Source organism: Galeopterus variegatus, unplaced genomic scaffold (genome assembly GCF_000696425.1).
Source record: "Galeopterus variegatus unplaced genomic scaffold, G_variegatus-3.0.2 Scaffold74, whole genome shotgun sequence".
NCBI lineage: Eukaryota > Metazoa > Chordata > Mammalia > Dermoptera > Cynocephalidae > Galeopterus > Galeopterus variegatus.
This window is the reverse complement of record NW_007726185.1, coordinates 1,143,930-1,166,483: the sequence shown is the minus strand read 5'-3', so window position 1 is coordinate 1,166,483 and position 22,554 is coordinate 1,143,930. Positions and strand designations below refer to the sequence as shown.

Genomic DNA, 22,554 nt, shown 5'->3' with positions numbered 1-22,554 from the left:
CTGCCAAACAAAACTTGTTTAAAAATTTTTTGTTTATTTTACTATCTTCAAGTGTTATATCAGAGTAAGCAAGCTCATGAAAGTTATATTAATACAGTGTGTAGTCTGAGTAACAGATTCTATTTAAAAGGAAAATAATAGTACAGTAAGCCTGTAATATTGGATGGGGCAATTTTTTCATTATTGGCCTCATTGCTGTGAATTATGCAGGATGCATATGGAGGACGTGACTTTGGCATGGGAGAAGGGAAATCCTTAGAAATGCACGTCACTTTTCTCTAAACAGATTGCTTCATTGCTTTTAGTTGGCAACCATCCTATAATGATCACAAATTTGAACTTGAATAAGAGCTTATAACTCAGCCTGCAAGCAAGTAAGGTGTTTGTGATGGGATTGTAGGCAACAAAATGCTAGGGCTGGTTTTATTTTAGATCCTCTTTAGGTAAGTATACTGCTAAGCAAGTGTTGCAGTTCGTGATCACACCATTACAAATATTCAGGGCCGGCCCGGTGGCGCACTGCTACAGTGCGCCGCTTGGGAAGCGCGGCAGCGCTCCCTCCGAGGGTTCGGATCCCACATACAGACCAGTTCCCGCTCACTGGCTGAGCGAGGTGCGGGTGCAGCGCCGAGTGTTGCGATCCCGTTGCTGGTCCTGGTCCGGTACGGGCGTGACACTGAGGGTTGCGATCCGTTGCCGGACACGAAAAAAGAGAAAAAAAAAACCCCAAATATTTGAGAGATGTGTGAAGCTTGTACTGCTCTGTAGGCCCTTTCTTATTGGTTTGAAATGGAAAGGCATTTTATTTTTGGGGTGAGGGAAGGAGCAGGGGAGGTGAGAGACTGATGATTCTCCACAAAATTTTTTTTCCAAAAAGGTCAGCCAAATAGAAAATGATCAGTCATTAATGAGTGGGCATCTACTCTGGTGTTTTGAATAAGGCTAAGGTGTATGTTCCATCCTGTGGAGGAAAAATACCATATACCTGTACAGAGATATTTCTGGGAACCCATCCATGTTTCCTTGTATTGGATCTGCATTGAACATTGTGAGTATTCTTCCTTATCTTAAGTTGTTATATTAAGATCAGGGATTCCTAAACACAGATGCAGCATAGGTATCACCTGGGAACCTGTGAAAAATGCAGATCATTGGGCCTCAGCTTATGATTCCAATTTAGAAGTTCTAGGTGGGGTCCTGGAATCTGTAGTATTATTATTATTTTAAAGCTCTCAAACAACTTGGCACAGAACTAGGTCTGGCAGCCCCTGCACAAGTTGGGTCTTGCCTTGTCTCATTTTAGTTGGAATACAAAGAAGGAAGACATTCTTTAGGACTGAGTAGTCTGCAGGGAGGAGGGACCTTCCAGCTGAACCTTGAGAAGTGAGCAGGCATTTGACAGGTTAAGATCAGGAGGAGGTGGAGGAATGTTCCAGATTGACAGACAGCATTTCTGGATACATGAAGTTGAGGCACCGGGAGTCAACACAGTGTTCTTTGTGCAGAGGTTCGGGGTAAGGAGTAACGACAGGGCCAGGTGAGCCCTGAAGTTAGTGGGTGAAGGGTTGACCTAGGCCAGTGATTGCAGTTCAGCACATGAAGAAGCTGCCCTACCCTGGGAGCAAGGTCTCCAGGCTATACTGTTCCTTCCTTCCTTCCTCTTTTTAGGGAATTAACATGAGAGGAAACTCATGTTAATTCATGAGTTTCCATACCACCAACCATTAAGGAGATTTGCCTGTGTGTGGACAAGAAAATAAAATAAAAAAAGGTTTCAATAGAGTAGAGTTTTGGTCCTTTGCCCAGGTTGTCCTGTGTTACTTATCTTCCAAGGAAGAAGAAGGCATGTTGGGCTTGAGTTTTAAGTCTTTCAAGTTGTGGATGGTATCTGAAGATCTTGTCACTTGCGGCTTTAAAAATAGGTGTCGATTTTATCTTTTACTGTCAAAGAAAGTAAAAATTACCTGTTAATAATCTGTTTAAAGTAGTTTTGCCATATTATAGCTTCATGACCTTGGACTAGTTCTTTAACACCTGTGCCTCAGTTTCCTCATTTGTAAAATAAGAGACCTACTTCAGGGTTGTTGGAGGAATAGATAAAGTGCTTATCCCAGTGCTTGGCACAGAGCAAGCCATATTGGAAGCCGAGGGAGAAAAAAATCAATAATACTGATCCTGTTTTATTTGAAGTTTTGTTTATCATGGCTTTTTGAGTATTAATTTTGATTTTTATTTACATATTTCACTATAACATTATCTTGATTACTGAATTTTTTAGCATTCTTGTACATTTTCTTCCTAAGTGAGTACCTTGCTCACTGACTCTAGAGGAGTTACCATGTAAGCATTAGCTACTTTAATGGACATTATTTTAAAATGTTTCCCAAATGGTAATAAGTAGATTTAATTTTTTTTTTTTAAATGTGTGTAGTTTAAAGTAATTCATTCTTATTAAGGAAAGTTTAAAAAATACAGATAGAAAGAATGGAAAGTAAAATCCATTTGTTCTATATTTCAAACACAACCACTATTAAGATTAAATTTCCTTTCAGTTTTTATATCCTGTTATCTTCTGTTGTAATATTTTCAGGCCTTAGGAAACTCTCCAATATCCTTTGTGGCTCCCCTAAGGAGATATATGCTCAAAAGGGAGATAAAATTATGTTTGAAATAAAACTTTAAATATTCTGATCTATTTAATTATCAGGTTTTAGATTAATTTGGAGCATGGCTTCAAAGCATAGCTATGTGAACTTTGGGTATTTAATTTATAAGAGCATCAGTTTCTGTAAATAATAATACCTAACTGTAGTGTTATATTATAGGGTTAAGTGGAACTAAATTAAAGAAGAATGTATGTCAGGTGTCTAGGGGCTTGATAAATGTTTTCCTTGCTGACCCGCTGACACAGTTATAATAAAAAAATAAGTACATTGACTTCTAGCTTTAGGTCTTGGCAAAGCATAAATGGAAGAGTGTGTCTGGAGAGTTCCTAAATGCTTTGTGTAATATTGGAAGCCTTGTTTATTTTGTAATTAACCTGTTATTTTTGAAACAAACAACAAAAAGGCTTTAATAAGACTTGGCCAGTGGAATATTCATATCTACTGATGTTCCAGTTTTTAGAGCTTGGTTAAATGTCTCACTGTCTTTTTTAACCACACTTTTTCTGGAAGTTTTTTTCCTTGTTTGAGAAAGCAAAGATGACTCCCATTGTGTTGCATCTGTAATTCCTTTTAAAAAAATTTATTTTAATTGGCAAATAATGATTGTATATACTTAAGAGGAGCAATGTGACATTTGGATATATGTTTGCATTGTGGAATGATTAAATTAAGCTAATTAACATATCCGTTACTTCACATTTTTATCAATTTTTTGTGATGAGAACATTTAAAATCTAATTTTTAGGCAATTTTGGAGTTATTTAGAAATGTAACAGAAGTACCATTGGACTATTCCAATAGCTTTAGTAAAAGGGTTAAATATACTACAGCTCCATTACCATCACCATCAATTTCTAAGTTACATGATGAGTTTTGATTTGGCAGCAAAGAGAAGAGGAGCTTTGATGGCCTTCCCTGACATTCATCCTTGTCATCTATCATGTTTTTATCTCCAACTCTAGTTGCCTTTATTTGGAGCATATTTGTCAAGAAATTTATTTAGTTTAGTTACATATTTTTACAAGCACTCGGGAGAGGTTTGACTTCGCAGGACATGTTGCCCAGGAATGACAACGCGTGAGCCCCTAAAACTGTCTGGCTGTGTTTTCTATTCCTTGGTGGTATCTTAAATTTGCATAGGAAGTCAGTTACAATGAGTGTGGAGGAAGCAGAAAGCCCACTTTTAGGCAACAGGATGAGAAAGGATACATCATCTTTGCTGCTGATGATATTATCTTATGGAAGGGATGTAACTTACTGCTTTTTGTGAATAGGGGACTTCCCAATTGTTAGGAAACTGATTTTACTGTACGTGACCTTTGTCTTCTAAATGCAGGCTAAATTAAGTCACAAGTGCTAGGGGACATTCTGCAATCCCCTTTGCAAAGTTTCCACGTGGTGGACTTTCCCCTTGTAACCTGGGAGTGTTTTCCTTTTTGCAGAAGTAGGCCTCCAGAGGTTGCCTGGAAGCCTGACCCCCGTACTCCCCTATGTACATAACTTCTTGTCATGAACATGACTCCTGGGAGTAATCAGAGCCATGTGACCCGTGCTAGCTCGTTCCATCTCTATCATCTCTAATCTAGATGATCCACTGGCTTTGAACCTTGTAAACACTGATGGAACTTGCTTTAAGTAAATTTAACATATACAAATAAAGATTTTACAAAACCAGTAAACCTGGAGGGTGGTAATTTATGTTTTTCATTAGGATGCTTTGGGAGGTGGACATGGAGAGAAGTCAGAGAATGAACATGTGTCTTTCAGTTATACTTGAAAGATGTATTTTATTTAGAGAGATAAACTTGAGCGGTTTTTGATTGTTTTTCTCACCAGGAATATGTTCTCTGGCCCTTAACCTCAAAGTCTGTGATATAGTAAAGAACGTTAGAAAATATTAGCTTATGTGAACTTCTGTGAGGTTTGAGTCTGTAATAAATCATACCAAAGTGAGGTAGCTTCATCATTTATCCTGTAAGCAAACATTTATGGGTCGCCTACTGTGTACACAGCCCTGTGTCAGGCACAGGCACTGGGGGACATAGCCATTTACCCTCCTTTTCCAGTGCTTAAAACTGACAAGGGGAGATAAAGCATGCTCAGATCACTCCAAACAAGGTTGTGACCGGGAGGGAGTTTAGTTTCCTGAGAAAAATCTCAGGCATATTATGTTTTTCTTGGCTTTGTAAATTTCTGTCTGTAAAATAAACTATTGACACTGCTGGCTGAATGATCATTATCATGATCAAAATGAATTGATAGTTTATAGAAAAGCTATTGGTATCCAGAGCTCTATTTCCAAAATGAGGGTGATCCCAACCCTTCAGTAAATTCATTTGACAGAAATGTTTTTTGAGTACCTACAGTGTTTTAGGACCTGGGGTTAGAGCAGTGAACAAAACAGGCAAAAATCGCTGCCCTCACAGAGCTTTTTTTTTTTTTTTGGCAGGTGGGGGTGAAGTGGGATGTTAGACAGATATTAAATAAGAAAAATAGAAAATAGAATGCCAGATGGTGATAGAGCCTATGGAAAAATGAAAGCAGGGAAAGGGGAGAGGGATGTTGCAGGTGGGGGTGGGGCTGTCTTTACTGAGAAGCTTCTTGAACATTCCTTGGCTGCAGGCAAAGCCTCCTCTACACAGCAAGGCAAATGCTTTATCAACATGACACTCCTTTAGTTTTCTCATTTGGAAACAGACACTTCTTTGAGGCCTATCCGCTGCTATCCCAGCACTGTGGGACTACTCGAGACAGGATAGTAGGCCTCCCTACTTTCTTTACCAATAGCACATGTCATTTGCTAGCCTCTTGGCTCTGCTCTGTTCCATTGGAAATGAGAGTCTGACACATTTAGAAATACATCCATTTTAGTCTTTGTGTTTTTCTTTTGCATATAGTAGAGCAATATGATTTTTAAATGTTTAACATTCCTTTGGGTGGTTTGTTTTTCCCCAAATGTTACCAATAAGGGAAGTTCTAATAGTTAATATTATAGATAAGTAAAGCTGGAAAGATCTTTTTGTGCAAGCTTTTTGTTTTATAGGTGAAGTTTCTGTGGCCCAGTGAAGTAAAGTGACCTTTCTAATGTCACATAGCTGTTGAGTGGCATAGTGGGGTCTAGAACCCAGTGGGAGCTGCTTCTATACCATTGTCTTCTAATCCAGCTCATTCATTTATTTCTGACTAAAGAAGTGATAAGCGCTTTTGAAGAAAACTTGCAAAATATAGAAGATTTTAGAGAGAAGGAAAATTACTAATAGTGCCATATACCAGAGGTAATGAGTAGTCCCCATTTTTTTTCAGCCTTCTGTGTGTGTGATATTGTAAGCATTTTCTTGATGTCATTAAAGAGCTTAGAAAACAATTTTTATAGGTTATATTATTTGCCCTGTTTTGGAGATATATATATTAGCCTTGGGTTGTCCACCTGGCATTAGGCTTCATGTAATGACCCATTTGCTGACTTGGCCATCAGGCAACAAATTAGTAGACTGTGCATATGTTGACACTGCTGATTGCCATCTAATGGTTGTTTATTTAACTGGTGCCTGTGTTTAAATTGCTGTTGTTATCCCTACTTAAATGGAATTTGAACCTGCCAACTTGAAGAGATCTGTATCCCAAAACTTTGATTGGCTCTCCAACTCAGCTCTCTGACCTCAATTTTTCCTTGTGCTATGAGTAGAGGGTCTTCTCTGAGAACTAGGTGATCTCTGTGGGCCTCTCCTCAGAATTTTGTATGTAATTTTAGAGGATTCATGGGCCGCCTTCCCCCACAAGTTCAGCCTTGGATTCCAGGCTAAGAAACATTAGACTAGATGGTAATGCAGATTACATTTCTGTGATTATTTGATGAAGGTCTCTAATGATAAAAATGATTGAGGTGAGCATCAGACTTTATATCAGAAGGTATTATTTTTTATATTAACTCTTCTAAGAAACCCTCAAAGGTTCTGATATAGTAATCCTCTCTCCTCCTCCCACCTCTACTTACCCCACACGTATTCTGTCTTTTTGTTGCTTTATCTCTCCTCTGCTGTAATTGACTATTTACTACCTTACTTCCTGAATTTGTTGCCTCTAATGCTGTCCTGTTCTTCTGTTTTGCTTTTTTCTTGTGCCTTCTACCTACTGTGTTTTTGTTTCTCAGGAGGGCACATCATTTTCCTGACACTCTTATTTTCTTTGGCCAGCAAACTGTCCAGTAACAATACACTGTGGAAAATCTTTAGTAATTTGCTCCCTTTTGCAATTTTTCTTAATTTCTGCTGTTTCTGTTACCCCAGAACAGGGGGGGAAAAGGAATGATCTCTTTGGAGTAGAGACATAAATACATAAATATATTTATGTGTATTTTTTCTTTTGCCTTTAAAGTTAGTTGTTATATTTTAAATAACCCAGTATGCCGAAAGCCCCTAATAAAGAGAGTAAAAAAATTCCATTAGGTTGATAAATTGATATTTATTTCTTGTACAGTTATTCCTTGTGGCTATTAGCTACAGCAAATATAATTTCAAAATTTATATAGATTCGTTGCTAAAAACAAGTTTATTTGCACTTTTTAAATGTTTGTTTGTAGTGTTTCCAAATACACCTTTGTCCCAATAAATGTATTGCAGAATACAAGTTTAGCAGGTTTTGTAAAATAATATTTTTTTAGCTGGGAGAAAGGAACATTTTAATTGTTAGTAAATTACACATTGGGTTTTGATTTATGAGCAGTTGAAAGTTTCTGCCTAAATTTGGGCCTTAACAAATGAAAATGTTTGCATATTTTTACAAGTACTCCATTTCACTTTAGGTCTAAAGATGTCTAGTGACACAAAACTGACATCGCATTCCATTCAGCAAATATGTTTTGAGTGCTTTCAGTCCCTAAGACACTGGAGACTCAAAGGAGGTTAAGATACAGTCCCTGCCCTCAGTGAATTTACAGTTTCACTGAAGAGTTTGACAAGAACAAACTTAATGAAAGGTAAATGGTGAAAAGCTCCATAATAGAGGTAAAAGTGGTACCCAGAGGGTTAATAGAAGAGGAGCTAATTCTCTCTGGCTGGGAGGATCAAGGGAGGTTTCATGGGGAAGGTAGCATTTAAACAGGTCTTGGGCGTGAGTAGGAGTGCTCTGGGTGAGAGACTCCTTCAGCTTCTCAGAGTGTGATGGAAGTTTATCTTATGGCAGGAAGAGAGAGATGGGGTTTATGTCTGAAGTTATCCTTCCTTGCAGTCAAAAATGGCCTTCATAAATTCCTTAAATTTCCTGTAAAGTTTTCATGGGTTTGAGTACCCAACCTGTATAATAATTTGTATGCATATTAAAATTTGAGAACTAAAACCTATATACAGAAGCATTAATTCCATCCTGCTACTGAAGTGTTTCTGCTTCCCCGCAGTGTTTACTCCATCCTGTTTTAACAAACTCTATACCCTTCATACATGTTAATAGATGTGTTTGTTATTGTAAGAATTAAACAAGTTAATGTGTGAAAGAACTTGTGGTTAGTAGATAGTAGGAGCTCAGTGAATGTTTGTGGACTTTGAATCCAGAGGTTCAACATATACCTTGTTCTTTGGAATGTAAAGGAAACCTTGGCCATCTACTTCCTGTCCTTCTGAAATGGCATTTCCTCTAGTGGCTGAGCTGACCAGATGGCATCCTCACGTCCTTAAACATCAATCTCATGAGACCTTTAGAGAAACCACATCCTATTTGGAGGTTTAGGATCCAAAGTTGAATGCTGCACTGTATGACTCTCCTTCAGACTTCTAAAGTGTTCATCTGTCCTAAATGACCTGAGAAGTTATGTAGTGAGAAAACTGACAATAGTCACTTTCTTCCTCTGAGCCCTCAGAATTTCCTTTTTTCAAAAGTTGGACCCACTTGAAGGTAATAGACTTAGATAACTCACTTGCTCTAAGAATTGCTTTACTTGAACTGGGATTTAAGTATAATACTCTGAGACTGGGGTAAGAAACAGCTGTGTGAATTTTGCCGCTGCATTTCTTATAAATTATGGAACTGATCATGTTTTCCTTTTTGTCCTGGCTACCTGGGAGCTCAGAGCCAATTAATAGTTATTTCCTTGATTACAAAAGAAATACAAAGTCATTGCTAAAAATTTTGAAAAATATAGAAAAACTTAAAGAAGGTACCTGGCTCATGGCATAAACATGTGGGGTTCAAGATGAACATTTGAAGGCAGCTGTCATAATCAAGCAGGAAAGAGGGAAGAATGGTTGATTTTAAATTGCTGAAGTACTTTTAATGTGTTGTAGCAACATGGTTGATGGAATTTTTAGGTCACACAACCAAAGTCGTGGCTTTAACACTAAGGTTAATTTCTTTAGGTTAGAATAATAACAGAAACAACAGTAACAGTAGTTACCATTAAATAAACACCTCCTATGTACCAGGCACTTGGAGACCTTTTCACCTCTTCACTAAATTCCCTTAATGGGATTAATCCCAGATGCTGCCGTTGTTGTTATCTTTAGTTGCTAACTGGTGATCAGTATTGTGCTTTTTAACAGTTGAGCATAGTTGGAATAAACAACTGGTTCAGCACAGTATATACATTACGGTTAAGAGTGCACACACTGGAGCCATAATGCTTCAGCTTGCCGTGTAACCTTCTGCATGTATTTAATCTGTCAGTTTCCTCATCTGTAAAATGGAGAAAATCATACTACATAGAGCTGTTATAAAGATTAAATAGATTAGTATCTAAGCAGGGCTTGAACAGGCTTGGGATGCAGTGAGCACTTATAGGGTTTGTCAAATAAATAATCTTTTAAGTTTCTTTTTATTCCTTCCAGAATACCAGGGTATTTTGACCCAACGAATAGGATAGCATTTCTCCTCTTAAAGTCCAGAAATTCTTATGCCCTAATGACTCAAGGAGTTTGAAGAAGAACTGGGCTATTTAGAATTTCTTGAACCATTTCAAAGAAGTTTTCGAGTTGTTGGTTATACTGTACTTTACTAAGGCTCAAGTTTGTCTATTTTGTGCTGTGGCTCACCCTTTCCTACTTCCCTGATTTATAGGACATTTCTAAGCTTTGATTTAACTGTTATTTCAACTCCATATATATGTAATTGAGACTCTGGGCTTTTTTCTCTTTTCTTGTGACTTTACAAAAATAGATTTTTAAAATTCATAGGTCATTGTATTTTGGAACACAGATTTGGTAGGAGAGCTTATATTTACCCTGAAAGATTACCCAAGGTTGAGAAATTAGGTAGTTAAAAAAATTATTATAGAAGCCACTAAATTTTTTTATGGACTCATTGATCTATTTTGATTTGTTACATAGTTAATATCCATACTCAGAACGATTCCCGGTGGTCATGTGACGGCGACTCCGCTTAGATGTTGAAGTAGAGTGGCTGCAGCAGGCTCAGGTGGGAAGAAGGAGGCCGTGTGGGCTCAAAGTGGCATCTCAGCTGCTCCACCATCTCTTCTGAGCCCTCTCAGCCTTAGTTACTTTGCCTGGAAACTGGGAAGATTTGTACCCATATCTTGTTTAATAGTTTTTTTATTTCCCTGGGTAGCATACCTCTGGCACTTGTTGTTGCTATATGATAACTATGTTCATTGTTTACTTATTCCTCCTCCTCCTATTATCTACTGTTATTAAATCCCTCCTGATTTCAAGGACATAAACAGAGTAAGTAAATGGGAGCAGCTCTGTAGCACCCCAGTAAGTGCAGAGTAATGTTTAACCCTGTCTTTAATGCTCATTTTCCATGTAACTTTTTAATAAATCTCTTAACATGTTTTAATTTTTCCTCAGAGATGATTTTTCTTTTTTAATTACTCCACTGTTAATGTGAGGAGATTAAAAAAATAGCAGACTTTTGAAAGTGACCCAGCTACTTTCCTGTGCTTTTGTGTATATCTCTGTTAATGATACCAATTTGCTATTTATGATGCCCATTGCATTGCCTTCCCAACTAATTCCTAAGATCCTTGAAGGGAGAGACACTCCACCATATACTTTTACTGTGATTCTCTCAGTACCTAGTACTGGGCACATTTCCTTCTGGTACCCACACACACCTATTAATGGATTTAAATAAATATTTTGTTTAATAAAAGCATTTATTATGATACATGATATCAAATGATAATATTTGTTGACCTCATCTTTCTGGCATTAAATAGTAGATAAATTAAGTTTTACATGCTGCAGTATGTTACGGGTAGAGAAACCCATGAGGTGCAGGCTACAGGAACATCCCTGCTGGTTGCTCTTCTCTGCTCTGTCATCAGGCAAGCATTTGGTGTTCAGCCTAACACAAATGAAAGCATTCCAAAACTATAAGAATTTTAGAACAGCCAGATGACTTAGCTGTCTCTAGAGCTATCTGAGCTTAAGATTTGAAGTAATTATGAAGGAGTCTAACTGTGACTGGTTTTCTTTAAACACTGCACTATTTTGATTCGGATTGATTTGGCCCACGCTGTGTGTAACAGACACAATGAGGCTGGTCTTTATCGGCGAGGCAGTGCACTGTGTATTGTTCAGTTTTGGGTTTGTTTTCCTTTGGCCAGCAAGTGGGAGCCTCCCATTTTCCGAGCAGGAGTAACACCCCTGGAGGCTGGCCTTTGCTGTCATGCTTTCCCACCCTGCAGGCTCTGCACACCCAGCCAGCAGGGCTGACCACTTGTGCCTGGGAAGCCGGTTTCCTTTCCTTCCTTGGGCCACTGGCATGTGTGTGCCTTGCACAGCCAGGGGCTCGCAGCTGTCCCAGTTGCAGACTTTCTGATTTGTGTTTTCAGCTGAGAATGCAGGCTGATAAGTGCAGAACAAGTAGTAGAACTGTCAAAAAGGAGCTGGTGATCGAGTCCCCCCTACGATACAAGGATGCGGCTCAGGGAGAAGTGGAAGCAGAGAGCCCAGGCCTGGTGCTGGTAAGAGGATCTTGACTGAAGCGTTGCTCTGTCTTCCCCACGCAGTTGGGGCTAGCAAATGACATGCACACGCATGTTGTGCATGTGTGTGCTGGGTTGATGCCCCTTACCTCTGTTTGATTTTAAAACCTGCTCTGCTGACTGTCTCTGTGAATCTTCTCTTTCTCTTTCCCTGTAAGTTGACTTTGGTTCCACTTTGATTCTTCTTTGGGAGAAAAGAAATGTTGACATTTTGTGGTTGAATGTGGTTTCCAGGAGGCTTCTCTGTATGGAAACAATTATGTGTTGTTCAAAATTAATGTCCTACCTAGCTGCAGTGATTCCAAACGTAAACCTAATTTCAACTATAGAGTTGGAAAAAGATGTTCTTTGCAAAATTAAAACATTTTCTACATCACCTATTTATGTTATTGAGAAAATGAGGCAAATGTCTGGGGCGGGGAGTGGAGGCAGATTAAGGAACGTAACTATTGAAATTGCATGTGTTCTCTGTCTCACTCATTTTAGCAGGAGGTTTGCCTTGAACAAAGTAGGAAAGAACCAAAGCAGTGAACCAACTGATAGAAAAGTTTCTGCTCTTAACATTAGCTAAACTCTTAGCAGTTTGGATAAAGTCAAGTGCTTTGGTGTGGACTTTGTAAGGGAGGAATGTGAAAAATGGTTGTGGTGTTATCATCAATGAGTAGGTTGTGCTTCTCTCTTGGAATTTCTTTAGTACAATAAAGGCACATAATTTTTTAAGCAAGCTGCAAAGAAACACCAACATGCACTGCAGAGGGGACAATTGAGCTTTTCAAATTATCTGTTAAAGGGATTGTTTAACTTGTACTTAGTGATTTTATATAGTGATTTTTTTAAACATGGAAGTTCAGTTGCTATTACCATAAAGTGTTTGATTACTAATTTCTTTAATTTTCAATTAATGTCTGTAAGAGTCTGAACTTAGATTTGATTTGAACTGCTTTCTTCTGTGATGTGTGAGATTTTGTTATATTGTATTGCCTTCAAAATCACATTGCTAACCCTGAACTGAGAAGGTCAGTAAAATATGGTGATCTTTTTCACTGCAGATTTTCATCTTAGAGACTTAGGTTTCTTTTTTTTCAGCCTCCAGTATATTGTTTAGAACTGTTATTCATTATCTTGGATTCCTTTCTGCTAGTATAATAGCTGGTTTATCTATTGAGTAGCTTGAGCTGCTTAAGTGCTATATAGATTTAACTGCTTAAAGCTCCCAGCTGATGTAGCTTATAATTTCTTGGAGGAAGTTGTGTGGTTTGGGTTCCCTTGTGAATATTCTTAAAAATCTTCTGTCAGTGATTCTCCAGATGTGCAGAAATATTTGTCTAGAGGGTTGAATACACAATAGAAAGATGCTGTGTGATTTTTTTTTTTTTTAATCACACAGGTGACTTTTTAAAAACTTCTCTTTCTAGTGCTCAAAAATTTGCTGCTCATGTTCCAGTTATTTGTTGAGGCCAGTTCTCACTCTAGGCAGTTCCATGGGGAGATCTCTTCCCACTGCAGTGGATAAGGCTGCGCTGGCTGCAGCTATACCTGGTGGGAATGCTCGTCAAGGCTCAGAAGCTTTCACAGAGTGGAGGGCTCTGGCTGTGTGCACCTACAGAGGTGTGAGTGAGAGACAAAGGTAACAGTGATACAACAAGAAACTTTGTCTTATCTGACAGTGTTTCTGTTCTTCCAGCACAGTAAGCAAGATAAAAAGAGCTAATAACAAATAAGAGAAGCAAGGATATTTAAGCTGTGCCTCTGCCCGGGGCAGATCTCCTTACCTGTGACTATGGCTGCCCAGGCAAAGGAGAACTCAACAAACTGCTTGGAATACAATTCGTTACTCAAAATAACTTTTTGAAAGTATGCAGACGCAGCCATAAGATCTGTTCGTTATAGCCCTACGCACTATTTTGTCAGTGGCTCACATGCTTGGTAAAGAATCCCCATCTATCTGTTAATTGGAGTGATTTATACTGAGAAACATTAAATGTAATTCTCACACTTTATTTAGGAGGTGGGGTTTTGAAATCAAATTGCTCATTTTAGTTATGTACATAAACAGTCCTTGGGGGAAAATATTACATAGTTTAGGAAGGGTAAAAGTAACTAATGCATGTAACAAGAAATGCAAAGAGAAATAGGAAAAACAAAGTGCCATCATCCTTACTCTCCAAAGGTGACCACTAATAATAATTTGGTGCATACACTTCCAGACTTCCTCCTGTGCATATAAAAGCATAACTCTGTGTATGTGTGTGTATTTTTGGAAAACGTACAAGCACAGTAGATTTTTGCATTAATTTTTTTCTCAGAACCCATCCAGAACATCTTTTTTTTAATCACCATATGTGGATTTATGCCATTACTTTGAATAGCTGTATAGCATTCTATTTTATGTCCATACCATAATTTGGTGGTTATTCAATTTTGTTTCCAATTCTTCGCAATTAGTAACAATGCCACAATGAATGTACTGATAAATATATCTTAAAGCACTTATCTGAGCCAGAGGTAGTACTTGTTCTATGAAGTTACTTTTAGAAGTTTCCTCTTGAACTCATGTTTGGAAATAATGTTTCTTTCACTTCTGCCAGGGCAACAGTTAAGGTTTCCCTTAGTAGTGGCTGCTTGTTCAGTGCTAGAGAAAGTCATTGTTTCTGAGAGAAATATGTGTTTGGACATTATAAAGTTTCAGAGGCTGCAAGGTTCAATTTACAGGCACCTACGTAGGTGGGTCTTGTCCTCTGTGTTGTGACAGTCAGCAGGGGAGGAAGTATGTGGTGAAACTTCCCCATTCCTATCCAGGCTCACTGCCAAATCCATTGAAAAATGACTTTGTGGGTTGTGAATGACTAACAGGGTAACAATCAGGATATTCTTGATGTGTACATGTTAATTACCCTGCTTGCAACTGAATACTTATTTTTGCCCCCCAGATTCTGAAGTAGGTCCTGGAAATAGGTTATTCTAACTGTTACTGCACAACAGTTCAGAGGAAAAGAGTGTGACCTCAAAGAGTAAAAAATGGCTGGGTTATATATCATTTGTACCCTTTCATTTGGTTACTTGCATGAGGCAGGTAAGGACTGATGCAGCACAGGTCTTATTTTGGGAATTTTGAAGGTTGAAAGATATGAAGATAGAGAAGATCTGAATTTTCACATTAGGTGTATTCATTAGGTATTTTTTTTTTGAAAAGTATCATTCAGCGGCACCTTTTGGATTTTTTCATATTTTTCCTGGGGTCTTCAAGTGTTAAAAACTGAATTTGAGTTCTTATTTTGATGTTTGAACAAACACATGCTTACTCTAGCTAAATAACTATGTGAGAAGGCAGCACGTGTTCCTGATGCAGGAAGGAGTAGGAGGGACTTCGCTTCTGGCTGGACAAGTCAGTGCATTACCTGGGAGCACTCCTGTCTTCCGAAGAGAGAGAGAAGGAGTCTAGAAAATATTTTTTATCCCTGAAGTTCTATTTGCTCTAGAAACAGCAGACTAAGTGAATTAAGACACAAAGTATAAGCTTATGAGTCATGATCATGTTGTTAATATCCTACAAAACTTTAGATTACTGTGATTGAGTTAATTAGATTATACTTAGAAAGCCTTTCTTTTTTTTTTTTTTTTTTTTTTCCTTTTTGTCTTTTTTCGTGACCGGCAACGGATCGCAACCCTCAGTGTCGCGCCCGTACCGGGCCGGGACCGGCCATGGGATCGCAACCCTCGGTGTTGCTCCCGCCCCTCGCTCAGCCAGTGAGCGGCCGGTCTGTATGTGGGATCCGAACCCTTGGCGGGAGCGCCGCCGCACTTCCCAAGCGGCGCACTATAGCAGTGCACCACCAGGCCGGCCCCTTAGAAAGCCTTTCTGCCTTATAGGTTTTCCTGCATCCCTATAGCGTACTTTAGAAAAAATTAATTAATGATATCATGTAGATGATATTTAATAAGTAGTTTCTTTGTTTTTAAAATACATATTGGGGGCAGCCTGGTTAGCTCAGTTGGTTAGAGCACAATGTTATAACACCAAGGTCTAGGGTTCAGATTGCCAGCCACCAAAAGAAGAAAAGAACACAAAACAAAAACTTATTGGATGGTGAAGGAAAGACGTTCCTACAAGCTTTATGTAGTGACATATTCCCAGGTTACAAAAACAGGAAATATTACTTATTCAGAGCCACAAGCCTTAATTACTATGCTCTTTGTTTTCCCCCTTCATTTCTTTGTTCTTTAGTTCATTCAACCTACATTTACCTTTGTTCTTTAGTTCATTCAACCTACATTTACAAGTACTGAGATTTGCCAGACTTACTGGATAGATGTGAAGGAGACCAACACCCTCCCTCTCTTCAAACAGTAAAGACTAGGTAATGAGCATTTCTTCAGAAATGCTTTCACACGGTATTTATTAGGCACAATGTATGCTAACCTCACTTATGCAGACAACACTTAAATAAATCATCATCAGCTCCAGGAAGGACATACTGTCTGATTTTTTAGCACCTGGAGCAGACATAGCCCTGCTTTACAGAAGGCATAGGGACCCCTGACTGTCCTGCTGGGGAGTGCATTCTTAGATAGGGAAGGAGTGAATTCAGTAACTGTGCCAGGCCTGGAAAACTCTCCCAGAGAAGGGGCTTCCACAGCTGTGTCACTAGCACATTATGATGCTGAGGTTCTCTTTCTTTCTGAGGATTCTTGCTTGTGTAGAAAACTAAAGTCCACCCAGCTCTGGCATGTTTCTTTTTTTATGTTTTGTTATCAGTGTGGAGGCAGAATGGCTGGTCACTGTTTTTTATAGCAAGGTAATGCTAGTTTTTTGGGATTTTTTTTTTCCCTAGTGTAATAATGAAAATAGCAAATATATAGTGCCTGGACTGCACCGGGCAGTTTTATGCCCATTAAATACATTATTTTAATTAACCCTCACAACTCTAGGAGCATGGTGCTATTATTATTATTCCTCTTTACCGATGAGGATACTGTGCATAGAGAGGTTGGGAAACTTGCTCAAAGTTACACATTTAGAAAGTGGCAGAGCCAGGATTGTAGACATCTGATCAAGTTTTCTAAAATCCACACATGGACACATTTTGCACGATTCATGAACAAAAATGAGCATTTTCACTTGCGCTTGGCATTGGGGCTACAAAGATGAACACAAAAGGTAAAAACACACTGCCCTTAAAAAAACATAAAAATTGTTAGAGAAAGGCCAGTTTATAAGTGACAAAACAACAGTGGTGGAATAACAGAGACAGATAAAGAGAATGATGGTCACTCCTGAAGAAGTTGGCATTAGGAGTTGCTCTTATTTTGGCTGTTACATTTTATCATCTTTGCAGAAAGTTATGTAGGAGCATTGATTGGTGGAATATATGAGAGTCTGAAGGTGTCTTGTTTTCCTTCCTAGATTTCTTTTTTATTAATTTATAGCATGACCCAGGATAATCCTGAAGTGTTTATTCCCTAATCAGTAAATTGGTCACTATGGTTCAAGCTGTGTTTAGAAGAGGCTACCATTTGCCCAGGTGTGCTGTACTCCTTGAAAGGTAATGTCTAAATGCAAAGCAGCAGAACTATGTGACAGGTAGCTTGTGGCATGGGTGGTCCAATAGAAAGCACTTTGGAGACCACAGGCCTATTCTGATTGCTGATCTCTCTCAATCTCTGAAGATTACCACCACCTTCCCAGGCTTCATTTTTTTCTCATCTGTCAGATAAGGAGTGTGTGGTTGATAATCTCTAAGGTCTCTTCTGGGGCTCAAGCTCAGTGTTCCAGTGTTGGTATCATTGATCCCAGAATAAGCTATAATGGAGTCAGATTTAGGACCCTGGAGTTTTAGTTCCAGGCTTTAAGCTTGGTTTATTCGAAATCATTTGGGTGTTGGGAGCTGCAAAAGGGGATATTGAATTTCTACCCATTGTAAGAAGTAAGACCAGGGAATGGGATGGCCACCTGGAAATGAATAAAAGTGGTAGCAGAATTTGGAGGTAGCAGGGAACACTAGACAGGAGATACAAGAATACCTAGTTTGAGCCTACAGATAGCATATGACTGTGAAGATAATTTTAGAACCAAGAAGGCTTGGAAATTATAGTTTTTCCTCAACTTTCCAGAAGTTTGAAATACCCTGTAATGTGATATAGCTAGTGCTGAGTTTCTCTTAGAATGACATTTTGAGGCATTGGAAATTTTCAGTGCTGCCTTCACTGACAAGTGTACATGCCACTTACAGTGGGTTTCTGAGGACTCTGTTAGGTTCCTGGGGAGGAGCCAGTCTCCTAGTTCTGTTTTGAGATCCCCTTGCTACGGAGAGTTGTCACTGCTAAGGGAAAGGCGTTAATGAGTTGTGCAGAGCCCAGCACTCACTCTCAGAAAACCCCCTTGACATTTCTAAGCAAAGACTGCATTGCCTATCAGATAAGGTAGTAGTAGCTGCCCTCCAGGCCTCATCTCCAGAAGTTCTCTGGAGTGCCTGGTCAACTCACCTTACTGTACTTACTCTTCCCTTACTCTAAGCTGTGCTCCATTGTGATACCAGACCACTCTTTCTAAAACACAAAGACAGTTATTAATTTCCTGCTTAAAACCCTTTTTGCATTCTCCTTTGCAGAAAAGGCAAAGCATGGCCTCCTTGACTCTCAGAGACTGGCCCTGAACTTGCCTGCTACCCTCATCTCCTGCAGCTTCCACAATGTGTCCTGGCCCAGTCTCTACCTTCCTGCAGTTGGGGTGATTTCACACTTGGGTTAGAGTGCCTTTGCCTGGCATGCACTGTCCTGGATAAAAGGATAAAATTCCCATTTATCCTTCAAGTCCCAGCTCACATGCCAGCTCCTTCAAGAAACTTTTAAAAACCCTCTCTCCACATTTCCCAGAAGACCATGTGGTCCTGTGGCCCATCATGGCATCATTATCCTAGCATGTTAAGTTATTATTAGGCATCTCTGCCTTATTGTAGCCAAGGTTTATACTTGTGTCCCTCACTAATGGGGGGCTTATGCCCAGCAGGAATTCCCTGAGAGGTTTTGTTTTCTTTGTATCCCATCTCTTAACATAATGTCAAAGCTCTCTCTTATTTTTATTTTATTTTATTTTTTTGCTTCTCGGCATGGTCCCAGTCACTCTTTTGGGAAAGTATTGGAAAAGAACAGTTGTAGAAAGTGCCTCCAGGAGAGACTGGATCTGAGGATCATTCTCCTTTTCATTCTTCCCTTTTCCACCTTCAAACATTTATCCACCAGTATCCAAGTGTGTTGAATTGCTGAAAAGTAAGAAGGGACGTAGCTAGAAGAACCTGCTTGGCTCATAGGCATATGTGCTCTGGGTATTGTGCTCCTTAACTCTCCTCCACTTCTGTTATTTTTATTTCAGTTAAAATGTTAGTTAACATTTTATGGGAGTACTTGAGTACAGAAGTGCAAGCCTTGGTTCCCAGAGTGAAAAGCTCTCTTGGTTCCTTTTAGCTAGCATCTCTTTCTGTTATCAGTACCACTTCTTCCTGGCAGCCCTGCCCGAAACCTTAACTCCTTCTTTGACGGTCATAGTGCACTTGGAAAAATTAGGTATGACCTTATTATGACAGCTTCCCAGTAAATTGATTATATATGGAAAAGGTGGTGGAGATTTACAAGGTACACAGCAAAGAAGATAGCTCTTCCTCAGGGAGAAAGAGAGTTTGGAAAGGTATGCCTTTTAGAAACAGTGAACCCAGGTCATCTGCTTTGCATGACCAAGACTAGACCTAACTGTTTTATCTCTAATGTGGTAGTTTTCCCAGAAGTCTTTTCTCCCCAAGTAAAAATTTCAGGAAGTGAACTGTACTTTGTTTTACCATGAAGTTTAAAAATTAGCTGTATATTAAAATTTCATACAGTCTATAATAGTGCTGTCTAATAGAAATATAACATGAGCCATATATGTAATTTAAAATTTTCTTTTTCTTTTTTTTTTTTTTTAACTGACCGGCAACGGGATCGCAACCCTCAGTGTTGCGCCCGCACCGTGCTCAGCCAGTGAGCGGGAACCGGTCTCCACATGGGATCCGAACCCTTGGCGGGAGCACCGCCGTGCTCCTAAGCGGCGCACTCTCCATTGTGCCACTGGGCCGGCCCGTGTAATTTAAAATTTTCTATAGCCAAGTTGAAGTAAAAAGAAACAGATGTAATTAATTTTAATAATATGATTTAACCCAGTATTTCCAAAATATTACCATTCTGGCATTTAATCCTTATAAAAATATCAAGGTATTTTACATTCTTTTATTCATACTATGTCATTGACATTTAGTGTCTTTTATGCCTACAGCATGTCTGAATTCAGAATAGCCACATTTTAAGTGATCAGTAGTCGTATGTGGCTAGTAGCTACTGCATCGAACAGTGCAGGTCTATAAATTTTCACATTCTGTAGCTTAACAGTCTCAAACAAGAAAGTTGCCATTTTGGAGAGTGAGTCATTGGATAGTGTATCATATTTGTGAATCTGTAGGGGAAAAAAAGCATGATTTAAGAGTAAGGTTGGGTTTTCCTTGCAGAGATCATGCCTTGAAATGTTTGATGGTAATGTAAATTACATACTACCTACGGGCTTTAATATGGGTCCAAGTATTTAAACCTGGTTCTTGGAAGATTTAGTATTTTAGAGTATGATTTTTAATATTTTTTCAGGTAGAAAGTGAGTATTGTTCATGAAGGGACTCTGCCTTTTCTCTCTGCTGTGGTACAGTTGTGAAGCTTGGGCAGTTCAGTGCCTGTCAGATCTCAAAGCTGGGCAGAAAGCCCCAGACTTCTGTCCCTGGCAGTGGGGAGGCTGAACCATCCCATTGTGGAGCAATGTTAGGCATTTCTCAGAAAAGGAGGAATGGAGACCTTGGGGAGGTGCTTTCATGCTTATTGCTCATATGTGATGGGAAAGGTCCTAGACTTGGGGCCAGGAGTCCCAAGGGTCACCATCTGTGAGACCTTTATTAAGTCTTACTCCTCGGAGCTTCAGGGTCCTCATCTGTGCAATGATGATGGTGCAACCATACAGAGATCTGGGGAGGTTTAATAAGACGATGTGTGTGTAATCCTTCGAAGGTGTGTATGTTGTAGGGGGTACCATTCCATTGAATCTGAATTATACATAACTCCCCATGACACCATTTGGTGAGTTCCTACTCTGTACCAGGCACTATATATTGAAACCCTTCAGTAACACTGTGTTGATAATACCAGAAATTATTACTTTTCCCATTTTCAGATACGGATGTGGAAATTTAGAGGTTCAGCAAGCAACCTGCCCCAAGACCACATAGCCAGTAAGCAGTGGAGCCAGAATTTCTTGAAATACTTTTTAATATGAAATTCTCAAACGTACACAGAAGTAAATGGTCTAGTAGAGTGACTCTCAAACATGAGTGGGCATCAGAATCATCTGGACCGTTTGTTAAAACAGACTGCTGGGCCCCACCCCCAGAGCTTCTGATTCAGTGGGTCTGGAGGGAATTTGCATTTTTAACACATTCCAGGTGATGCTGTTGCTGCTGGTTTGGGATCATACTTTGAGAACCACTGGACTGGTATAATGAATTCCCATTGTACCTGTCACCATCTCCAACAGTAGTAAACAAGATTGGGACCAGGATTTAAATTCTAACTCCCAACACCTGTCTTTAAATCTCTCTATACTGCCTTTCTGGTAAAGTCTGCAGAAAGTTTTATGAACCAGATATGTGTTGTGAATATTTTACCCATCTTAAAATAAGTAGCTTAAAGTAAGCTTTGAAATCTGACTAAATCTGGCTTTTAGAGCCTTTTAGCTTAATTTCTTGACCTCTTTCTTTCAGAGTTCCAAAAATAGCTTTTATTGACATAGGAAGAATTCAGAATTTCAGGCCATAATGCTAAAAAAGGGGGGAAAGTCTTATCAGCTGGAAAAGAGTCTATAGTAAAGATTTAAGGTAGAATTATTTATACAGCTACAATGGTGTGTCTTTTTCTTTTTTGCTTTCCTTATCGTCTTTCATATGTGAAAAAATGGCAAGCAGAATTAGAAGCCCCACCAATATGTGGAAGAGACACACGCTGGGCCTGTGCTCAGGCTGTCTGGTTATCTTTCTCTTTTCTCCTTACACCCTTCCTTGCCTCAGTTTGGCCCACACCCATTTCAGAATAGAAAGAAGACACTTTAAGCACTGTATTTGCAAGGGAGCTACTCCCATTCCACTCAGCTCTCTCCTTATGTGACTCTGTGGGCACGGGACGTGTAATAAGTCCCCTAAATTCCTGTCTTGTCTTCCTCTCTTAATTAACATTCTCGGCAGCATCTCCATTGAGCACAGCTGACTAAATATGAACAGTTATGTGGGTTCTAGTTAATTGATATTATTATTACTACCTTTATTATTACCTCAGTTTCCATTATTGTGTTTCTCTTGCACATTTTCTGTATGCTATTGATTTGACAGTTTTTCACAGTCTTTAATTTTGTTCATTTTAGTAATAGGATAATAATTTTGAAAGACATGTTTGTTTATAAAAACACACCACTACAAAACCCAGATTCTTTTTCTTCTATCAATTTGATTGATTTTGAGTGCCCATGTTTTACTAAAATGGACATGCCTTATTAAATAAAATCTTCATTCAGTGATGAGTTCTCTAATTTGAGTCCCTTTTAAAGTGCTGTATAAAAAGGAAATTCAACATGTTATTAGTGTTTTAATATAAAAAACTGAATTCACCAGTGTGTCATTTTTGGTGTTAGTTTGTTCTGAGCATAGCACCACATTACAGCATGAGAAATATATATAGATGTCTGAGAGTTTGGTGTTCTTTATGCATTTTTATAAACAGTCTCCACATTATTAACTGTTGTGCTTTAGTGCTCAGGTTTGAGCTTACTTCTAAATGTAAGCTTAGATAAGGTTCTCTTTTTCCTCCAGTGTCTATATAACATCTATATTACATGCTTAT

The 22,554-nt window shown here is 38.9% G+C and overlaps 1 protein-coding gene across 10 annotated transcripts in view; it reads left to right on the top strand.

Moving 5' to 3' along the window:
* Positions 1-22,554, top strand: part of DOCK9 (dedicator of cytokinesis 9) — a 207,448-nt gene that overhangs the window by 25,827 nt on the left and 159,067 nt on the right. For 2 of the 10 annotated variants that reach the window (XM_008578491.1, XM_008578472.1), the window contains exon 1: positions 11,361-11,580. The exons of 6 other annotated variants lie outside the window; for them this stretch is intronic. In XM_008578491.1, the coding sequence (XP_008576713.1) occupies positions 11,455-11,580 (126 nt within the window). In that variant the 5' untranslated portion in view covers positions 11,361-11,454. Of the gene's footprint in view, positions 1-11,360; positions 11,581-22,554 lie in introns of those variants that run through there. 2 more of the 10 variants (XM_008578485.1, XM_008578441.1) reach the window with 2 other exon arrangements.